Source organism: Solea senegalensis, unplaced genomic scaffold (genome assembly GCF_019176455.1).
Source record: "Solea senegalensis isolate Sse05_10M unplaced genomic scaffold, IFAPA_SoseM_1 scf7180000015790, whole genome shotgun sequence".
In the NCBI taxonomy this organism is placed as follows: Eukaryota; Metazoa; Chordata; class Actinopteri; order Pleuronectiformes; family Soleidae; genus Solea; species Solea senegalensis.
The window spans coordinates 72,911-93,049 of record NW_025321454.1 but is presented as its reverse complement, the minus strand read 5'-3'; the positions used below and the strand labels follow the sequence as shown (position 1 = coordinate 93,049).

Here is a 20,139-nt window from a genome sequence, read left to right as displayed (position 1 = left end):
AGTCATAGTATAGTAGGTCGTCCAAAATCAGACTGTATGTGATGGGGACCTCTGTTGGGGACTTTACACATGCTCTTTATTTAGGCAGGGAAAGTAATTTGGGTAAAAGTTTTCCACAACGTGCATTCACAAACTCAGCTAAAATAATAATAATTATGTATCACATGCTCCCAAAACAACCAGCTGTTATAGTTTCACTTGACAAAAATAAATGTGAACCATACATGGCAGTAGAAAGACAACAGTAGCCTATAATAGTGTATGATAATAAGTTTTGTTTTTTTTACTTTATTATGCATGGTAATAAGTTAGCACGCTACTTTTATTTTGAGGTTGTTACATGCCACTTCCGCTTTCGGTCTGTCCGCCGTCATATCAATAAATGAGAAACAAAAACAAAAAAAAGGAAATTTAGGCCGTTATTTGGTTTTGTTTTTTTCAGTTTTTTTTTTTTTTCATTTTTTGATGCTGAGAGCAAAATCTGTTTTTCCGTATTTGGTTCAATACAAAAAAGGAAAAGGTGTTCCCGTATTTTTATATTTTAGTTATGGATTATACTTTAGTACCCTGACCAAATTTGGTTCCTAATTCAAATTCTGTATGGACAGAAAACAAACTAATTTTGGCATATTGCTGTTTACAATATTTTGACATCATTGCCCAGGCCTAACTATGGTCTACCTGACTGTGTAATCTTGCTGGTCCAATGCAGGTAGTTTCATTAGGACTTTGCCTGTTTACTCTAGTCCCATGACACCACTAACATTGGTAACTTGGTAATAATAATGGTGTTACTCCGAGAACTCAATATTTTCTCAGGTGGTAATTGGTACTAAAAGTGAATTAAAGCTGCAGGATGGATAGAACAATAATGTGATTAATTAATGAGGGACCTGTATGCAGAGTAATAGAAGTGGAAAAGCCAGTTAGAGCTCCGGCATGGCAGGAAAAGCTCCTGCAAAAATACCACCACTGGTTTCAAGTCATCAGAGCTCAGGTCACACAGAGATTATTATTACAGACCTGCAGTATCCTGACATCTTCACTTTTCTGATAAACCTTCTGTCGTTCTACTCCGTAGAACACTTAGACATAAATATAAATAAAAGCACGTAAAAATAAACAAGATATTAAAGGTGACATCGAATGCTTGTATCGCACATATATGAGCCCAGGAAAACCATAAAACCCTATTTTCTCGGCTGAACTGTTTGTTCTGAAACTTTAGGGTTTCATAAACGAGGTAATGACGCATATACACACACAAATGCAGCGTTAATTGGAGCTTCCGGTCTATGTGGCCTTTAAAGTTAGATAAAGTTAGAAAGTGCTATATTCTGTACCTGGTATGAAGAGAATCTGTTGCCTGTTGCATTTTCTGGAAGTAATCTTTAAGGATCTGTTATGGAATTATTGATCACAATAGCACCAAAAATGGAACTAGTAAAAATGTGTATAGAACCATGATGCATGCCTACAGTGTGTTACCCTGTGTATGCAGATGGCAGCGCAGCTGGGGAGTAGCCCACAGGTGCTGTCAGCTCCAGAGCCTGAGCCGCCTTTCTCAGCAGAATCCTGAGGCCCTCATCACTCTTCAAGGTACAGAGTCCACATCTCTTTACTGTCAATGTTGCCTATATAATAATAATAGTAAGAAGAAGAAGACAAACTGGTGAACTTCCCCTTTAACCTGCTCCACCTTCTCTGCAGGACACACTGTGGTGTTTTCTGACCAGTCGGGTATGAACGCCTCTGGACACGTGATGCTGGGGACCATGGACGTTCATCATCAGTGGACCAAAGTACGCCGCAGAGCTTCTGCTGTCACAGTTTTATTTCAGCTCAATTCACTTTGGTTTATGTAAAAGAGTAAGGCTGAGACCTCACTGCTTGTATCTTCAGCTCCTCCAGCAGCTGCCCAGCTATCGCAGCCTGCAGCAGCAGACAGACTGGCTGAAGGAGAGGATCAGTTTCCTGCTGGGCGGCGTTCAGGTGGTCCACCTGGATAGGCTGGGTCCAGTTCAGCCCATCACAGAACACTACAGCACCCTCAGCACCTTCCATAAGACCCTGATGTCCCGAAATCTCCGCCTGCACCCCAGGAGCCTGCAGGGTCTCACCATGTCACTGGAGAAGTGAGCAGTCACTGTCGTGCCTCAAAACACATTCTCGCGTTCTGTGCGCTTTCCACTTAATAAAGTGTTGTTTGTGTCAATCGCAGTGACCGCTCTAAGCCTGCTCTTCATGAAATGGGACACTTTATCATCCCGACAAACTGTGACTCTCCCAAGCTGCAGGTCTTCCTCCAGAGCCACGCCCCCGAGGCCAGACAGTGCACACAACGCAGAATCCAGTGAGTCAAATGTTTTATTGTAGAGTTTGCCTGTTCTTTCTGTGTGTGACTGTGTGTGTGTGTGTGTGTGTGTGTGGGGGGGGTTTCTCTGGGTTCTCTTGTTGCCTCCCACTCTCCCACATAAACATGCAGAGGTGATCTGGACACTCTTGTTGACCATAGATGGGAGTGTGACAGTGAGTGGTTGTTTTCTATTATGCTGTGGCCACCCTGTCACCCTCATGTGCAGGATAAAGTGGTAAACAATGAGTGAGTTTGACAGTCTGAATCTCAAAATCAGAAACAAATTGGATAAACTCATGCTGTGAAGCTGTGCTGCAAAACCACTGGTTGTGAAGCTTATTTTCGGTATCTCAAAAGCTCACTGTATTGTTTCTGTCCCATTACGTCAGCTATCAGAGCTGATTTAAGCCACGTGTTCTCTCCTGAACATAAAAATTATGTGTGTGAAAATACAGATGCCAGAGAAAACAACAGCTGCTGTACGTCATCACAGCTCTGACCTCAGTGGTTCATGGTTGACTGATCTTTGTGTGTGTGTCCAGGCTGCAGGTGGAGGAGGAGGCAGTGGTGAAGCAGTGTGTCCACAGTCTGTCTCTGAGGAGTCTGACTAAGGAGCCCAGCGTCAGCTCCAGTCAAATGATTATGTGCTGTAAAAGACTGTTGGACCAGCGCTCCCCCCTCATGCAGGGCCTCCATATCTGTGTCTCTCACTTCTACTCTGTCATGCAGGACGGGGACGTGTGTGTCCCCTGGGACTCGAAGAGCTGAGCCCTGCGAGAGCAGGACATAACTCAGTCCAGAGGTGGATTCTTAGATGTGACGTCACAACTTTTCAAACTCAGAGGAAGTGCTGCATTAAAGCTGACCAGTGTGGACTCTTCCATTAAGTAGCACTTTATCTTACTAATAAGAAGTGAACAGTCAGTTGAGGACAGCGGTTGGGTTAGCTCTTCCTAGAGGTCACAAAATAATTCAAGTGTAAGAAGAGGAAGACGTCAATTCCTTCCGTTGAACTGTGTATCAGTGTTTTTGTGCCTTGTAATGGACTCAAAGCTGCTCCAGCACTGAAGCCGTTTTCAGGGTCACAATCTTTGTTTCGGTTTGAAAAACCATTAATGTTATGTGAAGTGCACTGAGAGAGAAATAAATTACGGTTCTGTTAAATATACAATCTGTTAATGACACATTTGAGAGACAGGGCTGGAAGTTTCCCCTCCGACTGGTGAGTGACCTGAACAGCCCTTCTTTTGAAGCTTTTTGTTAACATCAGAAATTAGCACCTCATATATTTGCTCTTTTTAAAACGTGATATAAACTGTCCTGCAAAACAAACAGCCTCTTGAAGGACAGGTTAGTTTTGACCTGCATTATAAACATGTAAAACATCAGCTGTTGCTTCCACAGCTCACCTGGCAAAAAAGAAAATATAGGTACTTAACAGATAGGAGACTTAATACAGTAAATAAAATTTATTTTCATTGTTTGGACAACACAGATTCCGTGTTCTAATGGAAATAAAAAGTCAGCCGGTCTCAGTCCTTGGAAACCACTGCAGTGTAAGTTCCTCTCTCATCAGCAAGCAAACTCCTACATTTCATACAGCTCACGATGCCGAGGGGAAGCAGCTTTATAAATATCAGGTGTGTGTGTGTAGTGAGGGCGGGTTCATAAGAGGATCATTTGCGCTGAACTTGTGTGAAGGATGAGGACAGTTGGAAAGGCTGGACAGGTTTCTTGCGAGAGTCTGGCGACACCCTCTGGACGGCTGTGGGCAGCAGCTGGTTGCGTTTAATGATTTGCAGAGCCAGCTCGGTGTTTCCTGAGGACACAAGACACAGTAAACAAATAAGGGAGACCTATTTACCGAAATGTCAAAAAAAACTTTTTTTTCAAATTCATAAACTTTCAAGGAGTTGAAGGACCCCATGGGAACCCTGCTGGTCATTTTAACTCACAAACCTTTGATCAAGTGAGATGTTTACTTCCTAGCTTCAGAATGACGTAACATGAGCTTTGATTGGATGTCACTCCAACAAAATCTGACTCTACGCTACACTTTTTCCAAGATGTTTACACAAAATTCCAGACTTTGAGGTCTGGAAAACACCCTATTCTCAAAAGCTTAAATCATGTTTCTTTCCCTCAGTACAGCCCTCATACTCCATCGTAGGAGGGATAGCTGACATCAGAAAAGACTGAAAGGGCTTGTGCAAACAAGAGTGTGAGAGTGAGTTCTGACCGTTCTGTAGCTCTAAGTAAACTCCCAGCAAGATGGCTTCAGGTGGAATCTCCTTGGAGTTCACCATCGATGCAGCCTAAAGAAAATACACAAATCACAAGTGGATGAGCACTAAATTATTTAAAAAAAGAGAGGCTGTTAAAGTCAAACAACATTTTTGCAAGCTCAATCAACTAAAAAAAAAAAACAAATCGCTTCAGAGGAGAAGAAAATGCTTTCTGTTAACACAAATGCACACCTGGATGCAGACAAAAGTTTGGAGCTTAAAGTCTGGGTCAAAAAATCTCTTCTGACTCCCCCCCATAAGAAAATGTGTTACTAACCACTTTGCCACATTTGAATAATTAAAAACATCACTGTGTTTCTATGATCTGCTGGAGTCATGTTGCTGTTGACTTGGTTACCTGACGCAGGCACTTGCGGGCCTTGTCATACTCGCTCCTCAAGCAGTAGGCACTGCCAAGGTTGAAGAGCATCATGGCCCGTGCTGATGTCACACTGCTGGGGTAACACAGAGGAGTCTGCTTCCCTGCTGTACACACACACACACACACACACACACAGGAATAAGGAGAGAATAAGGAGGACATTTTGAAGTAACATCTGTGACATATGCAATATTTTTGTCAAACATTCCAGGTTTAAACAAAGTTAACTCACAGGACTCCACAGGCTCGTCTCCTTTGTCAGACCCTGTTGACAGAAATAACTGTTTCAGAAATGAAATTGGAGACTACATTGGATTTTTTTGTTGTGTCAGGATTGAAACGCACAGACCTTGGTCTTGTTCACTGCTCAACACTCCCACTGACACGTCACTGACATTCTCTGGGTTGAGATGAGCGATGGCGTCAGAGATCCTGTCCATGGAGATGAGAGCTTCAGCAGCATAGAGGTGACCCAGGAACCTGAGAACACAGCAGAGCAGGACGAAGACGATCAGCTCATTCAATGTTTCAGACCAAACCTTTAGAGTTCATAATGAAGCCTGATTAATTCACTGTAGTTCATCCAGTATGCTGAAATTATGCAACACAAGGAACACATTTTAGCCACTTTATAAGCACAGTTGTGTAGTTTCTGCCACTAGGGGTCTCCAGGGTTCACACACCTTGGTTGACGTCAAATTCAAGGTCATTTCAAGGATGTTCTAATTTCCTCAAATTAAAAGGACCAAAGGTGCTGACACAGCTTATGGTGGAAGGGCAACTTTAAAGCCACTTGGCCCATGGCGTCTACTTTCATTTTTCAAATTCACAAACATTCAAGGACTTCAAGGACCATGGGAACTGGAGCTGAAACAATGAATCGATTATTCATTGATTACTAAATTAATCGACAACTATTTTAATAATCGGTTTGAAGCTTTTTTCATGATTAAAACAACATTTCCAATTGTTTAAGCTTCTTAAATGTGACTATTTTCTTCATTTCTTTGCACTGGATAACAAAGAAATCATTAAAAGTGAATCACTTTGGTTTGTGGACAAAACAAGACTTGAGAACATCATCATTTCCAGGTTTGACAAACACCAATCAACATTTTTTAAGGTTTTCTGATATTTTATGGACCAAATGATTCATCGATTAATCGAGAAAATAAATCAACATATTAATCGATTATGAAAATAATCGTTAGTTGCAGCTCTAATGGGAACTCTCAATCAAAAAAATAGCACAAGACCAAGTAATAAGTGTTGCTCAGGAAGAGCTTTGACAGCAGCAGAGCACACAGCAAATTTTGCATGGCTTCTGAGACCAAGAATTTTTTTTTTTTTAACCAATGTTACAAATAAAATAAACTGTACTTGGGAGTTTGAAAAGGCTTTAGTGATAGAAAAGCAGAACATGTTTAAGAAACAGGCCCAGCACTTACTTGAGGGATCCAGACACCTTGGTCTGGTGGAGCAGTTTCTCAGCATGGTTCAGAGCCATCAGGTTGTCTCCGAGTGCCAGAGCCACATAAGCACTACAGGCCAGGATGGAGCACCTGCAAATGTAACAGCTTATATTATTAACGGCTCTCTGTGAGAATCCCTGTGATCTATATGATGTCTCAGTTCACTGAGGTGGCAAGAGAAAAAGACGTTTCATTACCTGAGATTTTCAATCTCCTGTTTTCTGAGAGGAGATGATGGAGCTGCAGACAAGAATTTATCAGCCTCCTGACCTTTCCCACTGCAAAATCAACAACATTCATCAGAACACACATCCTTCTCTGTGTCTGACAGTGTCTGTGAATGAGATGATTAACAAAAAAAACAAAAAAACCTGACCTGCACGCATCACTGTTCTCGCTGCCGCTCTCTGTGCTTCCTGACTGACTGAAGCTCTTGGAAACGTCTGTCTTGGTGTCCACCTGCTGGTGTTCAGGCAGCAGCAGCAGAGCGTTCCTCAAGCAGATGGCTGCAAACTCCATACTGGCTACTGGGATTGCTGCGGACTGACCCTCACTGTACAAACAGACACACAGAGTAAATCAACGGTCAACAAACACAGTGACACAGATATGTACAAAACACCACATATTTGCACAATGAAATGTTGTGTGCATGTTGTGTTTTTCAATTTTTGCTCAAACTTAATTTAAAATCAGTAACAAGTAACAAACCACAATACATGGGGATTAAACCCCAGCATTGATACCGACCTGTAGATGGTGTTTTGGGCTGACTGTGATGCCAGAACAATCTTGCGATGGTAGCCCTGTCCGACAATAGACTGAACTATACCTTTTTTACAAGGTAAACCTTTGCTCTCCTGCTCTGAGCCCTGGAGACATGAAAAAATTTATTCAAATTCTGTTCACAAAACTACATGTATGTACAGTGGAAAAATGACATCAACGACAACAAAAAACGTCTTAAAATCTATTGAACACTGAACAAAATATGACAAAAAAGGACAAAAACTCCTTCATTATGAAAGTTATTTTGATAGCAGGCAAACACGAGTGAAGCCCTACCCCTTTGTTGGCTGCGATGCAGCACTCAGCGAGCCGTAACCACAGCCGAGGGTTGGAGTGGTAAACCTGCACCGCCTCCATCAGACACTCAAAGGCTGCCAGTGGCCTGCCAATGTGGAGCAACTGAATCCCACAGTTATAGAGCAGCTCGTAGCGCTTGTTGGCTAGTAGAGCACACATGGGGATGCCTGTGAACTTCTTAGCTGCAGAACATAAAGAGGTACATGTTACCTTTGGGGACCAACATCTGTAAAATGGAATAACTAGGGGTCAGCAGTTTTGGCTGCTGATGTGTACTTTTTACTCTTTGGGCATCTACTGATACCATGTACTGACCCGATATTTGTATATGCCTAGATAAAAAAAGCTGCAGTGTTTTTAATGATCACTGCCAATAAAATAAATTGACTGAAATGTAGAGAAAGAAGAATAGATTTGCCCGTTTACGTCTGCACTGCTGCTGTTGTGGCACTGCAGGTACCGCTGCTAGAGAAAGTTGTGTCACTAGCTCTATGAACCATTGCTGTGTTTGTGTTAAACTGTGACACAAATGTGCTGAACAGGTGGTTTGATACCACAGCATTTATATTTAAAAAAACACACACAAAATTGTTGTTGTAAACACAAGCAAGCGGGAAAAAAAGCATCATAATAAAATATTCCCACTGTAGAAGCCAGAATTTAGTTATTTTATTTCAGGGTTACTTTGAGTGATTAATGCAGGATTACTGCTTGTTACAGTGTAATTTGTGAACAGTTAAAAGTGGTTAACAGTTGGCCTTATGTAAATATTCTTAATATTCCTGCAAGGAAAGGAATGTGGCTTTGTGCATTAAATAAAGGGTACTGTGGACACTTTGATACTTTTGACAGCCACGACAGATAGAGGGATAGGGAAGTATGTCCTGGACAATTTTGAGCATTTTGGGTTGGTTGACGTGTCCATTAGAAGCTGCACTATGTAAAAAGGTTTTTTGACCGTTATGTTACTGTTAAATCAATAGATCATCATTCACAACCTGGAACATCAAGGGAATATTTCTATGTGTTGTTGATCCAAGAGAGGCTTGAATATATATATTATTATATGTGGATGGAAATGTAACCTGGATGTATGGGAAGTGAAAATAAATGTGCAAACCCTTTACATAACTCTCCCTTGCCTTGGTGATTGAGGAATTGAAACAGTACCTATGAGTCAAGGCCATAGGAAAGACTTTGGGTGGCTTTTAAATTTAGTTCACATTTGCCACTAAACCCACTATTATAAAACACAGGTTACACTACACGAAATACATGCCACTGGTGTAAATCGGGTTAATCCTCGATCTGATGCCCAGATCAGCTCCTATCTGACACTTTAGTTCGGGTTTGGGACGTCCCTAGAAATAACCCCACATGAATAAAAGGGGTTGTCCTCTGTGGAGGAGCAAAAGGAGACGGAGACTTGATTACATGAATTAGTATCACTTGAAAGCAGATTCAGTGTTTGCTGTGACCTACTTTGGCCGTTGCCGCCGTCTCCCAGCTGTGCGCAGGTGTTATCGTTCTCTTGCAGTGCCTTCTTGAAGTAAAAAATGCCTAGGTTGTGTTTCCCCATTGCAAAGTGGATGCAGCCCAGGTTGTTCCAGAACATACATCGGACACATTCTCCTGAACGTGAAAAAACAGGACACATGCACAATCCATCAACAAGCACAAAAATAAACTGCCACTGTCAAATCAAACCACTAGCTGTGAGACTGTAACAGAGAATGTCCTTGATCATGAAAGGAACAGTAGTTGTCACCTGTCTTTATGGGACCAGGATGCTCTGCAATGTTGGAGCTATTCAACAGCTTCACTGCTTTCCGGTAGTTTCCTCTCAGGTACTCAAAATTACTCTTGAGGAAAAGTGAGGGCGCGGACTGAAGAAGGGGACAGAGAACAGGTCAGAGAGACAGTATGCACTGTTCTTTTTATCAGGAAGACGATTACAAAAACGATGTCACAGTCATTTTAATTAGTATGATGACATGTTACATGTATGTTAGTCCAACTAAGAACAGTTAAATTTTATTTCAATTATTGTCTTTGTCCGACTAAATATCTGACTTTTAACATGCATGTAAACGCACCGACTGTCTGAACAATGTAATGATGACTCACATTCCCCGCTGTGTTCATCACCGATTTGATCTCTCTTTTACAGGCCTTCGATGACTTCATCTGAATGTAAGCTCTCACTTTGTACTGTAAAAGAAAGAGACAGAGTCAACATAAAGAAGGCTGAAACAGAAGCAGATTCCACCAAGCGGTACATGGCGAGCTGAAGTGCACTGTACTGCTTGGTGAACCAAGGCATTAGAGTCAGCTCTTACCTGGTGCATCTTTGATTTGGCTGCCTCATTCATGGCTGTGAACTCTGCTTTCTGACTAGCACCTTCTTTGTTTGAACTGTTGTTCTGTTATCAAACACGAGAAAAACAACTTTAGATAGTTTCAGAACAACTACAAAAACCTACTGAAATTATTCCATGTTGTAGCATACAGAGCGCAGCTGATGGGAGATTTTTTTTCCGACCATTTCGATTATTCTTTTATGTCAGGTGAAACAAAATATCTGAGTTTTGGAGTAATAGTCAGAGAATGAACAGGTAGTATGAGATTTTCTTTCACCTCTACTGTGGTGCAGTCGGGTACTTACATCTCCTTTGCCGTTCTTGTTGCTCCCTTGTACAGAGAGTTTATCCAGCACAGCCAGCAGGTGGAGGGCCTTCTCTGGCTGGAAGGTGAGCAGGTACAAATCCACCAGCAGGAAACAGACGGCCTGAGCAAACTTTTCTTTGAGGACAAATAACACAATGACTGCATGGCAAACTCAAGACTGACACATGATGACCAAGAAAAGTGAGACCTGCACTATGAAGCAATCTAAACCTATACTACTTTTGACATTGATGATGATTTGCCAATCACACAAACAGCAGACTTTTGTAAATCCATTCACTTGACCACCACATACCAAACGGTTCCAGGAACTGGTACAGCTTCTCTCCTATGGAGATGGCTTCAGAGTACTGTCTCATATGATAGTGGATGATGGCCTGATTATAGTACAGCAAACTGTTTTCAACGTCATCCAGCCCATCCACTTCTTCTGCTGATGTGTGAACCTGGAAGATAAAGACATTATGTGTGATGTCATCATGCAGGAGCAAACTCTTGTGTAGGAGTTGAGCAAGACATCGCTACTGATTTGCTGAATCATTTCCAAGGACTAATGCTACACATTAGGATCTCTCTCTAACCTGGTGCAGTCATAGATGATATGGCAAATTCAAACCACAAAAACCCATTTGAGTACAAAATAAACAGCATCGAAGCACATCACGGAGCTTGACCCTTTCTATGCCTTTTTTGCTCATCAAAGGGAGACAGTAATGTTGTTTTGCATTGACAATGGAGGACACAATCAAATTAAACTGATACCACAGCATCTGAAAAGCATTGGAACTATTTCTGGTTCGACACCATAGATGGCAAAGTAACAAACAAATCTGCAGACCTGGATGTTAGGCTGTCATGGAATTATCAAGTCTTGTCCAATCATTATTGGATCAAAAAAAGATCTAACAGTGTTCAATTGGAAATAATTTAAAATTGAAATGAAAGCATGAGAAAAACATAACCCATTTCTATCAGTTACCTGGTTCTTCATTATGATTAGAGTCTGCTTCAGAGTCCCTGTGGTAGACTGACCACTTTTGTAAAAATCTACCACAGCCTTGTTCAATGCGATCTTGTAGTCTTCTTTGTTGAGCTCCTGCAGTGCTTGAAGGTGCTTGAGAGACTCATCATATTTCCCAGTCTGTGAGAAACAAAAAACTTAGTTTCACCATATAAATCTGGATTTTACAAAACAATCATTTTAACAGTGTGTTTGCACAATGCATAAATATAGATATTCAAGTCTTCCCGCAAAAAACAGCCATGATTGTTAGTAGAGAAAGAACAGAATTTACCGAAAACGCTTCATATGCACTGGCAGCCATTTGCTTCTCTTGGTCTGTCACTCCAGGGGATGATGAGCCGTCATGCTTCGCCTCATTTTGTTCTTAATTACAAAAAAGACAGCAAATATCAAAATTATAAAACATTCATCATCAACATGGTATTTTGTATTAATGTGGATGAGCAGTGGATGACTGACTATGAAGACACAATCTACAGTCAGTGGCCCATTTATTAAGAACATGACACAACACATACTCCTTTTACTCTCAAACCAGTTTGAGTCACTGTATTTTGCTTTGTGACTTCCTGCTGGAACGAGCCATTGAAAGATGGTTAACTGTGGCCATAAAGACATGATTATGGTCTGCAACAGTACTCCTAAAGATGGTAAATGCACTTTGGCTAACAAAACTTAATTTACTTACTCTAGTTAACAAAACTTTAATTTACTTAATTTCTTCCTAAAATGAATCAGTGTATTTTACAATGCTCATTGTTAAATGTTTAAATATATTTATATATTTAATGAGTCTTGCTCAACATGTTTACTTTCATTATCTGCAACTTAAAATTCAGACAGTGGTGAGGATTTTATTGACTCACTGAACACTGGCATGCTGCGGCATGCTAACCAGTCCTTGGAAACCTTGGATTGCCGGCAATTTTTATCAGATGCTGTCAGGAACTCACTTGACCACTATGTTGCACTGCCAAAGGTATTCATTTGGTTGAAATATGCAACTTCTACCCCTAGAAATGAATCAATTTACAGGAGAAAGCGCTTCTTTTTTAAATGATACTGCTTGTTTACACTCATCAGCCTCTTCTTCAAATTTACCTTCTATTAAAGTAAATCAACTGGCAGCAACTCTGTGCCTTTAAGCAGTTTCAGAAACTACTGATTTATGGGGGTTTTCAGACATGATCATGCCTAGAATTTACAGAGAATGGTTAGAAAGAGAGTAATTATCCAGAGAGTAAGTTCTATGGGAAATACATTACTTGTTGATGCCAGAGGTCAAAAGAAAATGGCTAGATTGGTTTGACATTTAAAAAAAGGCAACAGCAACTCATATAACTAATAGTTACAACCAAGATACGAGGAAAACCCATCTCTGAACACATCAGACCTTGACCAAGATGGACCACAGCACCAGAAGACCTCACCAGCCACTATGTGAAGTACATATAAAACCTAACGATAATGTTGTTGAGTGTATAATTCCTAAACATATACACTAATTGACATGTTCTAAGTATTGCGTATATGCACTAAATCATAACGCCACGAGGATACTATTACGATGTTCTGGGTCTCTGCTGAGGAGAATTCTCTCTTATATTATATAATAATGCCTCTAAGTCAAAGTGATGTTCGAGATTGAATGAGGGGCAGGACACGCAACCCGGCTACGCTAACAGGCGCTGAAAAGAAGGGAGACAGAAGAGCACAGCACCATCTGGTGACCACATTAACGTCACAATGTCGAGTCTATGCAACGACATAAACCACGTATTTATCTGATGAACGTCACTGAACAGCACATGTTTTGGTTGGAGCTAGTTCTAAATGACCCTAGCTTGCTACACAGCTAGCGTTAGCATACACTCACCTGCAGTTTCTGCCATGTCTGGCTCCTTCTTGGGGACAGTTATGAACCAAGTATTTACACTTAAGGTTTAAATTCAAGTGAACTCCGTTGGCGGGCAGTAGAAATGTTGAAAAATATAGAGAGAAAGGTAAATTTTCAGTGTTACACACAGTAGGCGATCTGTGGTCCGCTCTAAACAGAGTGTTCTTCGGTGGACGGTGACGATGTACAACCTTCGCGTTATAGCGCAACACCGCACCCTCCAGGACACGGCAGAAAAGAGAAGTGCAAGTTTTAAGAACGTGGCCAATGAATGGTAAAATGACAAATATACATATAATAGGGCGCTGCAACTAATGAATATTTATTTTATATATAATTGATTAATCTGTCGACTATTTTCTAGATTAATCAAATATTTGTTTGGTCTGTAAAATGTCAGAAAATGTGTTTCCCAAACATGGAAATTATGATGTTCTCGAATGTCTTGTTTTGTCCACTAACCAAAATGATTCAACTTTAAAGATGTATTTCTTATATGGAGCAAGTAAACTATAAAATATTCAGAACACTTAGTTTTAATTATTGAAAAAATACTCAAAACAAATAGTCAGTTATCAAAATAATTGTCAAATAATTGTTGCATCCCTACATATTATACATTAATACTACCATTTAATATAGAAGTTCACCAATTCAAAAAAATATATAAGCTGTTAGAGATATGGCTAAAAATGTGTTGCTAATGCACACATTTATTGGGTCATGAGTGTTTGCAACCTTTAAAAAAATGGTTCCCACATAGAAAGTTGTGGAAACACTGCTTTGGAGCACAGCAATGCTATTTTGAAAACAAAGACTCGGAGAGTAAATGGAGATGGAAACTTGAAGTGAACACATTAATAATTGAAAGAGAGTGTGAATAAACTTGTTTAAAGGCCGTCGAGAAGGCAAATGAATGTAATTTAATGACCCCTAAAATGGGGGCAGATGAAGAAGGTGTTGTGACTCAAACACAGAGCCACTGTTGTGGCTTCCTGTCAGATAAGGGTTACACAGAACTAACACCTCTGCTTGCTGGTGGTTGGGTGGGTGGTTACAAAAGTCAGCTGAGAGACAGTGGAAGTGAAAGCACAACTGTGAAGCAGATACTCTGCTGCAGTGGTCTGAGATGGACAAGCTTAAAACAGTTCTTAACATCGCCAACAAACAGACCAACCTTGGTTGCGGGTTGTTGGCTCTGCTAACAGCAGGAGGGGAGCAGATCTTCTCCTCAGCAGTGTTCAGTTGTCCCTGCAATGGTCAGAACTTCATATATGGCATGGTGTTCCTGCTGGTGCCCGCTCTGGCTCTGATGCTACTGGGTTACATCGTAAACAAGAAGACGTGGAAGCTGCTGACAGGTCTGTGCCAGCAAAAAGCCAAGCTGTGTCGCTGGAAGAAGCTGAGAACCACAGTGGTCATCCTTTTCCAGATCAGCACCATGGCAATGGTGGCACCTGCCAGCTGGATTGCTGTTGCTCTGCTCAGTGGTAAATACTATGAATGTTTGCGGACTGGAACCAGGGTATACATCAAGTATCTGTGTAATGAAACAAAATCTCAGTGTAAGGACCTGCAGAAGTTCCCCTGTAGCAGTGAGACGCAAGCGAGAGATGTCCTGCTTGCCCTGCGAGCTGAGTCTCAGGTCAGTGCTGTATGTTGTACTTCCTCCTCTAATACTTATTTTCTGACAAGGAAAATGTTCCTTCTTGCAGAACTGTACCTACACTATATATTTACCCTTCTCAAAAGATCTTGACATTCTATTCACCACAACCAGGGGTGTTTTTCAACCCCCGCAGAAGAAACCTGGAGACATAGTTAGGGGGTTTCCAACCATGGTGTATTTGTAATCTTATGTACATCATAGAATTTAACAGGATTCTGAAAAACTGTTGTTATTGCTGACTTCTATCTGATCTTGGGGGGGCACTCTCAGCTCAGGGCCCCAAGCAACTGCCTGCTTAAGTAGTCTCCCTTTTTCAAACACATGTTGTGTTTCTTGACTGTTGTGAAGCCTTGAGATTTGCGATTCTGCAATGACATGTTTTGCAACCGGAAGTTGCACCATGTGCTATTGAAGAGGACCCGGAATTTGAAATTGAGATCATGATCTCAATTTCAAGATCATGGAAGTGTTGTATGTTGTGAACGCTGTAAAACGAGTGAGAAATAGGCCATAGACGTCCATTCAAATGGACTTATTTTTGCATCCAGCAGAGTCGCCCCCTGGAGGCTGTTCAATACATTCCTACATCTAGTTGTCCTCGGGCAAACTGGAAAATGACATCCTTTGTATATACAGTCAATGTTAAAGACTATGAAAAGGGTGATGTCACAGAGCTATAGTTGACATCATTATTTTTGTACTATCGTCAAGTAAAAATGGCAAAAAAGTTAACATTTGCTAGTCCAGTATAAATCATATATTGATTAGATTAGGTTAGATTAGATCAGATTAGTAGTTCTCAAACTTTTTATACTCATTATCGCCAACATTAAAATACAGTGGTGTAAATAGGCCGAACAAAGTCAGCTAAGGATTTGATATTCTCAGGCGTTACTTGTTACAAAAACTATGAGGACCACTGATACTGAATACTGGCTCTTCATGTATGTTAAATATCAAGGGATTTCAATTGAATTGTGTTAACATTGACTATACCTGTGTGCTATTCCTGGTGACCACAGGTTTTGGGTTGGCTGCTCATCTCGTCCATCATGTTGTCCAACCTGCTCATCAGCTGTCTGGCTCGCTGTGCGTCTCCCATCAGCTATCTGCAGCTCAAGTTCTGGAGGGCATATGCTCAGGAGGAGTGCAAGCTGATTGATTCATATATGGAAAAACACGCCAAAGAGCTCGCTGAGAGGAACCTGAAGTGTTTCTTTAACCAGACACTGCCTCAGCCCATCATCACTCCTTCCAACAAGGACTGGGAGACGGTCTCCACCCTCTACAAGTTCACCACCAAAGGCCAGTACTACAGCACCTTGCATCGCTATGTGGAGGAATCCATGGAGTGTGGCGACGGGATGATGAGGATGATGTCGGTCAAGTCAAGTGAGGCTGCTGATGACAATCCTGCTGTTCTTGGTTTTGTAGATGATGGCAGCATTCCAGTGTGAGATTATAGTCATCAAGCAATCAGTCAAATGGTATTTGTATATCCCATATTCACAAATCGCAGTTTGCCCCTGAAACACTTTTTTATCAATTTTTTTGAAAATAAATGAAGTTGTCTTGAACAAAAAAGAAATCAGTGTACCCCTCACAATACTTTCATTTTTACATTACATTTGGACAACATGGATTGATTCAACCCTTCAAAGGTTGGAAATCACTGAAGTAGACTTCACCACTGGTCAGCAAACTGCGGAAAATGCCACCAACAGCATCAGTTAGTACCAAAAGATAATGGTGTGTGTCACAGATAACTGTAATGCACTCAGAGTGTCTAAGCAGTCACTCTTGTGGGAATGGAACACAGAAACCACTAAGAGGATGTGATCACTTCCCCACTCCACACAACACAGCTTCTCGGTCTCTGCAACAATGCCCGGTTCTCCATAGAATACGACAAAATTAATAAATGCCATTCCTCTTAGGAGAGGAACAACCTGAGTTGTCACACCCATTTTGTGTTTTATTACAACATTTTATTATAACGCTTATTAAACCATTGATGTTTCATTGAGTAACAGGGTTATTGCAATTTAAAGATCATAAAATATCAAGTAGTTAGTCTGACGGAAGAACAAAATACAGAATGAGGCTAAAACATCGACAGCCAGATTAATCTGAATCCACATTAAATTAGAAAGCATCCAGGGAGACCATGCCGTCTGAGATTCAGCTGTTCATGCAATTGATTCAAAGCAGATGGAGCAGCAAAGTGAAACGCCTTTTTTCTCCAGTGCAGTGATGACTTTTGGAACAAATCATACAAATAAAGCAATCTTTTCCACAATATATAGCAAGAATGTTGGTCTCTCGGTAAGACTAGAACCAAAAATGGCCTAGTAGATAAAAATATGTCAGTGGTTGGATAAAGGAGACCATCACACCCTGGCATAAACTGTAAGAGGCAATGATGCTTTAAAATTTGTGAGCCAATGACATTCCTTCACACAAAAATAAATGTAAACAGGGGGAGGACACTGTTGCAGACACAAACTGGTGATCTAGAAACCAGACTAACAGGATTTTACTAAACGAGGGATGTAATGTGATCCGACAAAAAGGGCTGTACATTTGGCTGTGCAGCAGGGACTTCCCTTTGGAGAAGATCTGCAGAGCAATGAGGTAATGAGCAAGAGGAAGTGCCCTACTCACTCAAGGAGGAGCCTGGGAAGACAGTGTGTCAGTCTAAGGGAGGGGCACAGAGAGGCTTGGCAATTGTGTTTTGTCTTGTTGAAGAGCAGTGGGGAGGAAATGACTGCAGGCTGCTCAAACACTCAACTTATTCTGCTCTCGCTCCCTGTTGTTGTCCTTCATTTGGGTTAAGTTCTCACTGAGTGTCTCCTCACCAGAACCATGGATAACTTCAAGACTGTCTTGCGTTTCTTCCTGGACCAGAAAGCTACCATTGGCTACAGCTTCATGGCTCTCCTGACTTTAGGTGGGGAGCGAGTCTTCTCCATGGTCGCCTTTCAGTGTCCCTGCAACCATGACCAGAACTTCGCCTATGGGCTGACTTTCCTGCTGGGCCCTGCTGTAGTGCTGTTGGTTTTTGGTCTGTTTTTCAGCACCAGGTTGTGGAGGCTCTACACCGGCTGCTGCCTCAACCCCATGAAGCTTTGCCCTCGTGGGAACTGCTTCGGCTGCCTCAGGGTGTTTGTGAGCATCTTCACCGGGGCTTGTGTTGCTCCTATAATGTGGCTTTCTGTGGCCCTGCTCAACGGGACCTTTTATGAGTGTGCTGTCAGTGGTCTTGATGACAACCTGGTCGTGGATGTGTTCTGTAAAAACAAAACAATGAAGTGTCGAGAGGAGCTGGCTCGAGTACCATGTGATAGGTCCAAACTGTCCAGTGATGAGCGCATGGAGCTGCTGCTGATGCTCAGAGCCCAGTCACAGGTGAGACACACACCTGGGTGTGTTAGCAGGTAGAAATCTGCAACCCAAACCTATGCTCACTGACGCTGTCAATCAGACTTTGAGGGCTCCAGGCCAAAGGGGGACCCGACATCAAACCAAACTCCTGTTAATCAGATGTACTGTCCATATCAGAGTACTGACTCAAGATATTATTTTTGGCATCGGGTCTTACTTCAGTTGCTTTAAGTGACTTTGAATGTGATATGGTTGTTGGTGCCAGATGATCTGCAGAATGTTCCATAAAAGAGGAAATCCAGTGAGCTGCATGTCTCTGGGTGAATATGCTGTGTTGCGGTCCGAGGAAAATGATTTGCTAGTGATAGAAAGGCAACATTAACATATATAACCATTTGTTACAAAATAAGGTATGCAGAAGACTATGAATGCACAACACATTAAACCTTGAAGCAGATGGGCTAAAGCACAAGAAGACAACAGCGCTCACTTAATTAGGTACACATAATACCTAAAAAAAGTGCCCAGTATATAATACATTCATGTCATTCTTCTACATCTACAGATCCTGGGATGGTGTATCATCATTACCGCCGCCATCGTGGGCCTCATGGGTACCTGCTGTAAAAACTGTCGCTCCAAAGTCAGCTACCTGCAGCTCACGTTCTGGAAGCGCTACTCAGAGAAAGAGAAGGACCTCTTTGACACCTTCGCTATGGACTATGCTACCAAGCTGGGAGAAAGAAACCTGCAGAGCTTCTTTGAGAACAAGAGCCCTGCTCCATTCCCTTTCCCAAACCACAAGGCTTGGGAGGAGATCTCTGAACTCTATACCTTTTCCAGGAGTGAGCAGTATTACAGCACTCTGCAGCGGTATGTGGAGAGGGCAGACCGGGACTTCATGCCAGAGAAGAGACCTGTCATTGAGTTTGAGGATGGAATAGAGATGGCCTAGAGAGGAAGGGGCTATTTAATTGTTGTCTCTCTAAGCTTATCTTCCTGGAGTTTACATTAATGTCCATAATGTATTTTGCTTGTAATTTTGGGTCAGAGATTACAAAAGTGCAGGTCAGACTGCAGAAAGCTGTTCCTGGTATGTTGCTCCTCTACGGTACATAAAAGGGGCATAACCACTCATTTAAACCTCTGTAACACTGTATGTATTTGCACTCCTCTATGCCTAACAGTGTGTTTGAAATGTCTTTTGAAAAGTAACTTATTAACTTAACATTTTTTATTATGGAAGTGACAGTCAGGGTAATTTTGTGATTATTGCAACCAGTTTATGTCAGTTACATGTCCTCTGCGTGTTTTATTTTTACTTACAGCAGAAAATAAAATACAATGCAAACAACGGTGAGTTTTGAATCAAATCAACCATGCCTGCACACGATATGCCAATTTCAAGAACTGGTGAAAAACAGGTAAAATAATTGCAGTTCAAAAACATGCTGAAACACAGAGTCTCTTGGGGCTGAGATATGTCCAACTTCTCATACGAGTCCAGCAAGTTGCGGAAAATCGGCAGGCAAACACCAGGAAGGGAACAAAGGGACGGAGATCGTGGTTGGAGACAGAAAGCCGACGAGTTTACCGGGAGAACGACGAAGCTGGTTAGTCAGAGGCGGCAACGGGCGCTCAATCCAAGGGAGACCGCTGGAGAGTCTTGCATGGAGGCTAAGCGCAATCAGGCAGTGAGTGTGTGAACCAGAGAGGCTTATATAGTGGCTTGATTACTGACGAGGAGCATTTGAGTGCACTGGTGAACAGAGTTGGCTGATGAGGTGGGAGTGGCCGACAGGGAGAGTGGAGCAGAAGGGAGGACAGTGGTAATTTACTGACAGAGCAGCAGAGGAATGGATGTGACAGTCCTTGACAGTTAAGAAAGTGTTTCTA

The 20,139-nt window shown here is 41.7% G+C and overlaps 4 protein-coding genes across 5 annotated transcripts; 3 read left to right on the top strand and 1 right to left on the bottom strand.

The window, feature by feature from the left end:
• Positions 1 to 1,305: 1,305 nt before the first annotated feature.
• On the top strand, positions 1,306 to 3,522 carry tcaim (T cell activation inhibitor, mitochondrial). Its single transcript, XM_044017749.1, has 5 exons — positions 1,306 to 1,599; positions 1,711 to 1,802; positions 1,903 to 2,135; positions 2,222 to 2,353; positions 2,899 to 3,522. The coding sequence occupies exons 1-5, from the start codon at positions 1,464 to 1,466 to the stop codon at positions 3,122 to 3,124; spliced, it is 819 nt and encodes a 272-aa protein (XP_043873684.1). The 5' UTR covers positions 1,306 to 1,463; the 3' UTR covers positions 3,125 to 3,522.
• A 288-nt stretch (positions 3,523 to 3,810) lies between these two features.
• Positions 3,811 to 13,366, bottom strand: cnot10 (CCR4-NOT transcription complex, subunit 10). 2 transcript variants are annotated; one of them, XM_044017745.1, is made up of 19 exons: positions 13,170 to 13,366; positions 11,565 to 11,656; positions 11,249 to 11,410; positions 10,565 to 10,715; positions 10,247 to 10,383; positions 9,921 to 10,004; positions 9,709 to 9,792; positions 9,350 to 9,467; positions 9,064 to 9,213; positions 7,561 to 7,763; positions 7,246 to 7,367; positions 6,872 to 7,048; positions 6,693 to 6,773; positions 6,472 to 6,585; positions 5,373 to 5,503; positions 5,256 to 5,288; positions 5,000 to 5,127; positions 4,596 to 4,671; positions 3,811 to 4,175 (listed from the first exon to the last, which is right to left on the bottom strand). In XM_044017745.1, the coding sequence occupies exons 1-19, from the start codon at positions 13,183 to 13,185 to the stop codon at positions 4,033 to 4,035; spliced, it is 2,202 nt and encodes a 733-aa protein (XP_043873680.1). In that variant the 5' UTR covers positions 13,186 to 13,366; the 3' UTR covers positions 3,811 to 4,032. The 2 variants fall into 2 exon arrangements, with proteins under 2 accessions (XP_043873680.1, XP_043873681.1); XM_044017746.1 differs by having other exon boundaries at positions 5,000 to 5,124.
• An 899-nt stretch (positions 13,367 to 14,265) lies between these two features.
• Positions 14,266 to 16,438, top strand: calhm6 (calcium homeostasis modulator family member 6). Its single transcript, XM_044017747.1, has 2 exons — positions 14,266 to 14,835; positions 15,882 to 16,438. Exons 1-2 carry the CDS (start codon positions 14,320 to 14,322, stop codon positions 16,314 to 16,316), a joined length of 951 nt encoding a protein of 316 aa, XP_043873682.1. The 5' UTR covers positions 14,266 to 14,319; the 3' UTR covers positions 16,317 to 16,438.
• LOC122762542 (calcium homeostasis modulator protein 5-like) lies at positions 16,439 to 19,597 on the top strand. The gene is made up of 2 exons (XM_044017748.1): positions 16,439 to 18,267; positions 18,809 to 19,597. The coding sequence occupies exons 1-2, from the start codon at positions 17,725 to 17,727 to the stop codon at positions 19,196 to 19,198; spliced, it is 933 nt and encodes a 310-aa protein (XP_043873683.1). The 5' UTR covers positions 16,439 to 17,724; the 3' UTR covers positions 19,199 to 19,597.
• Positions 19,598 to 20,139: the final 542 nt, after the last annotated feature.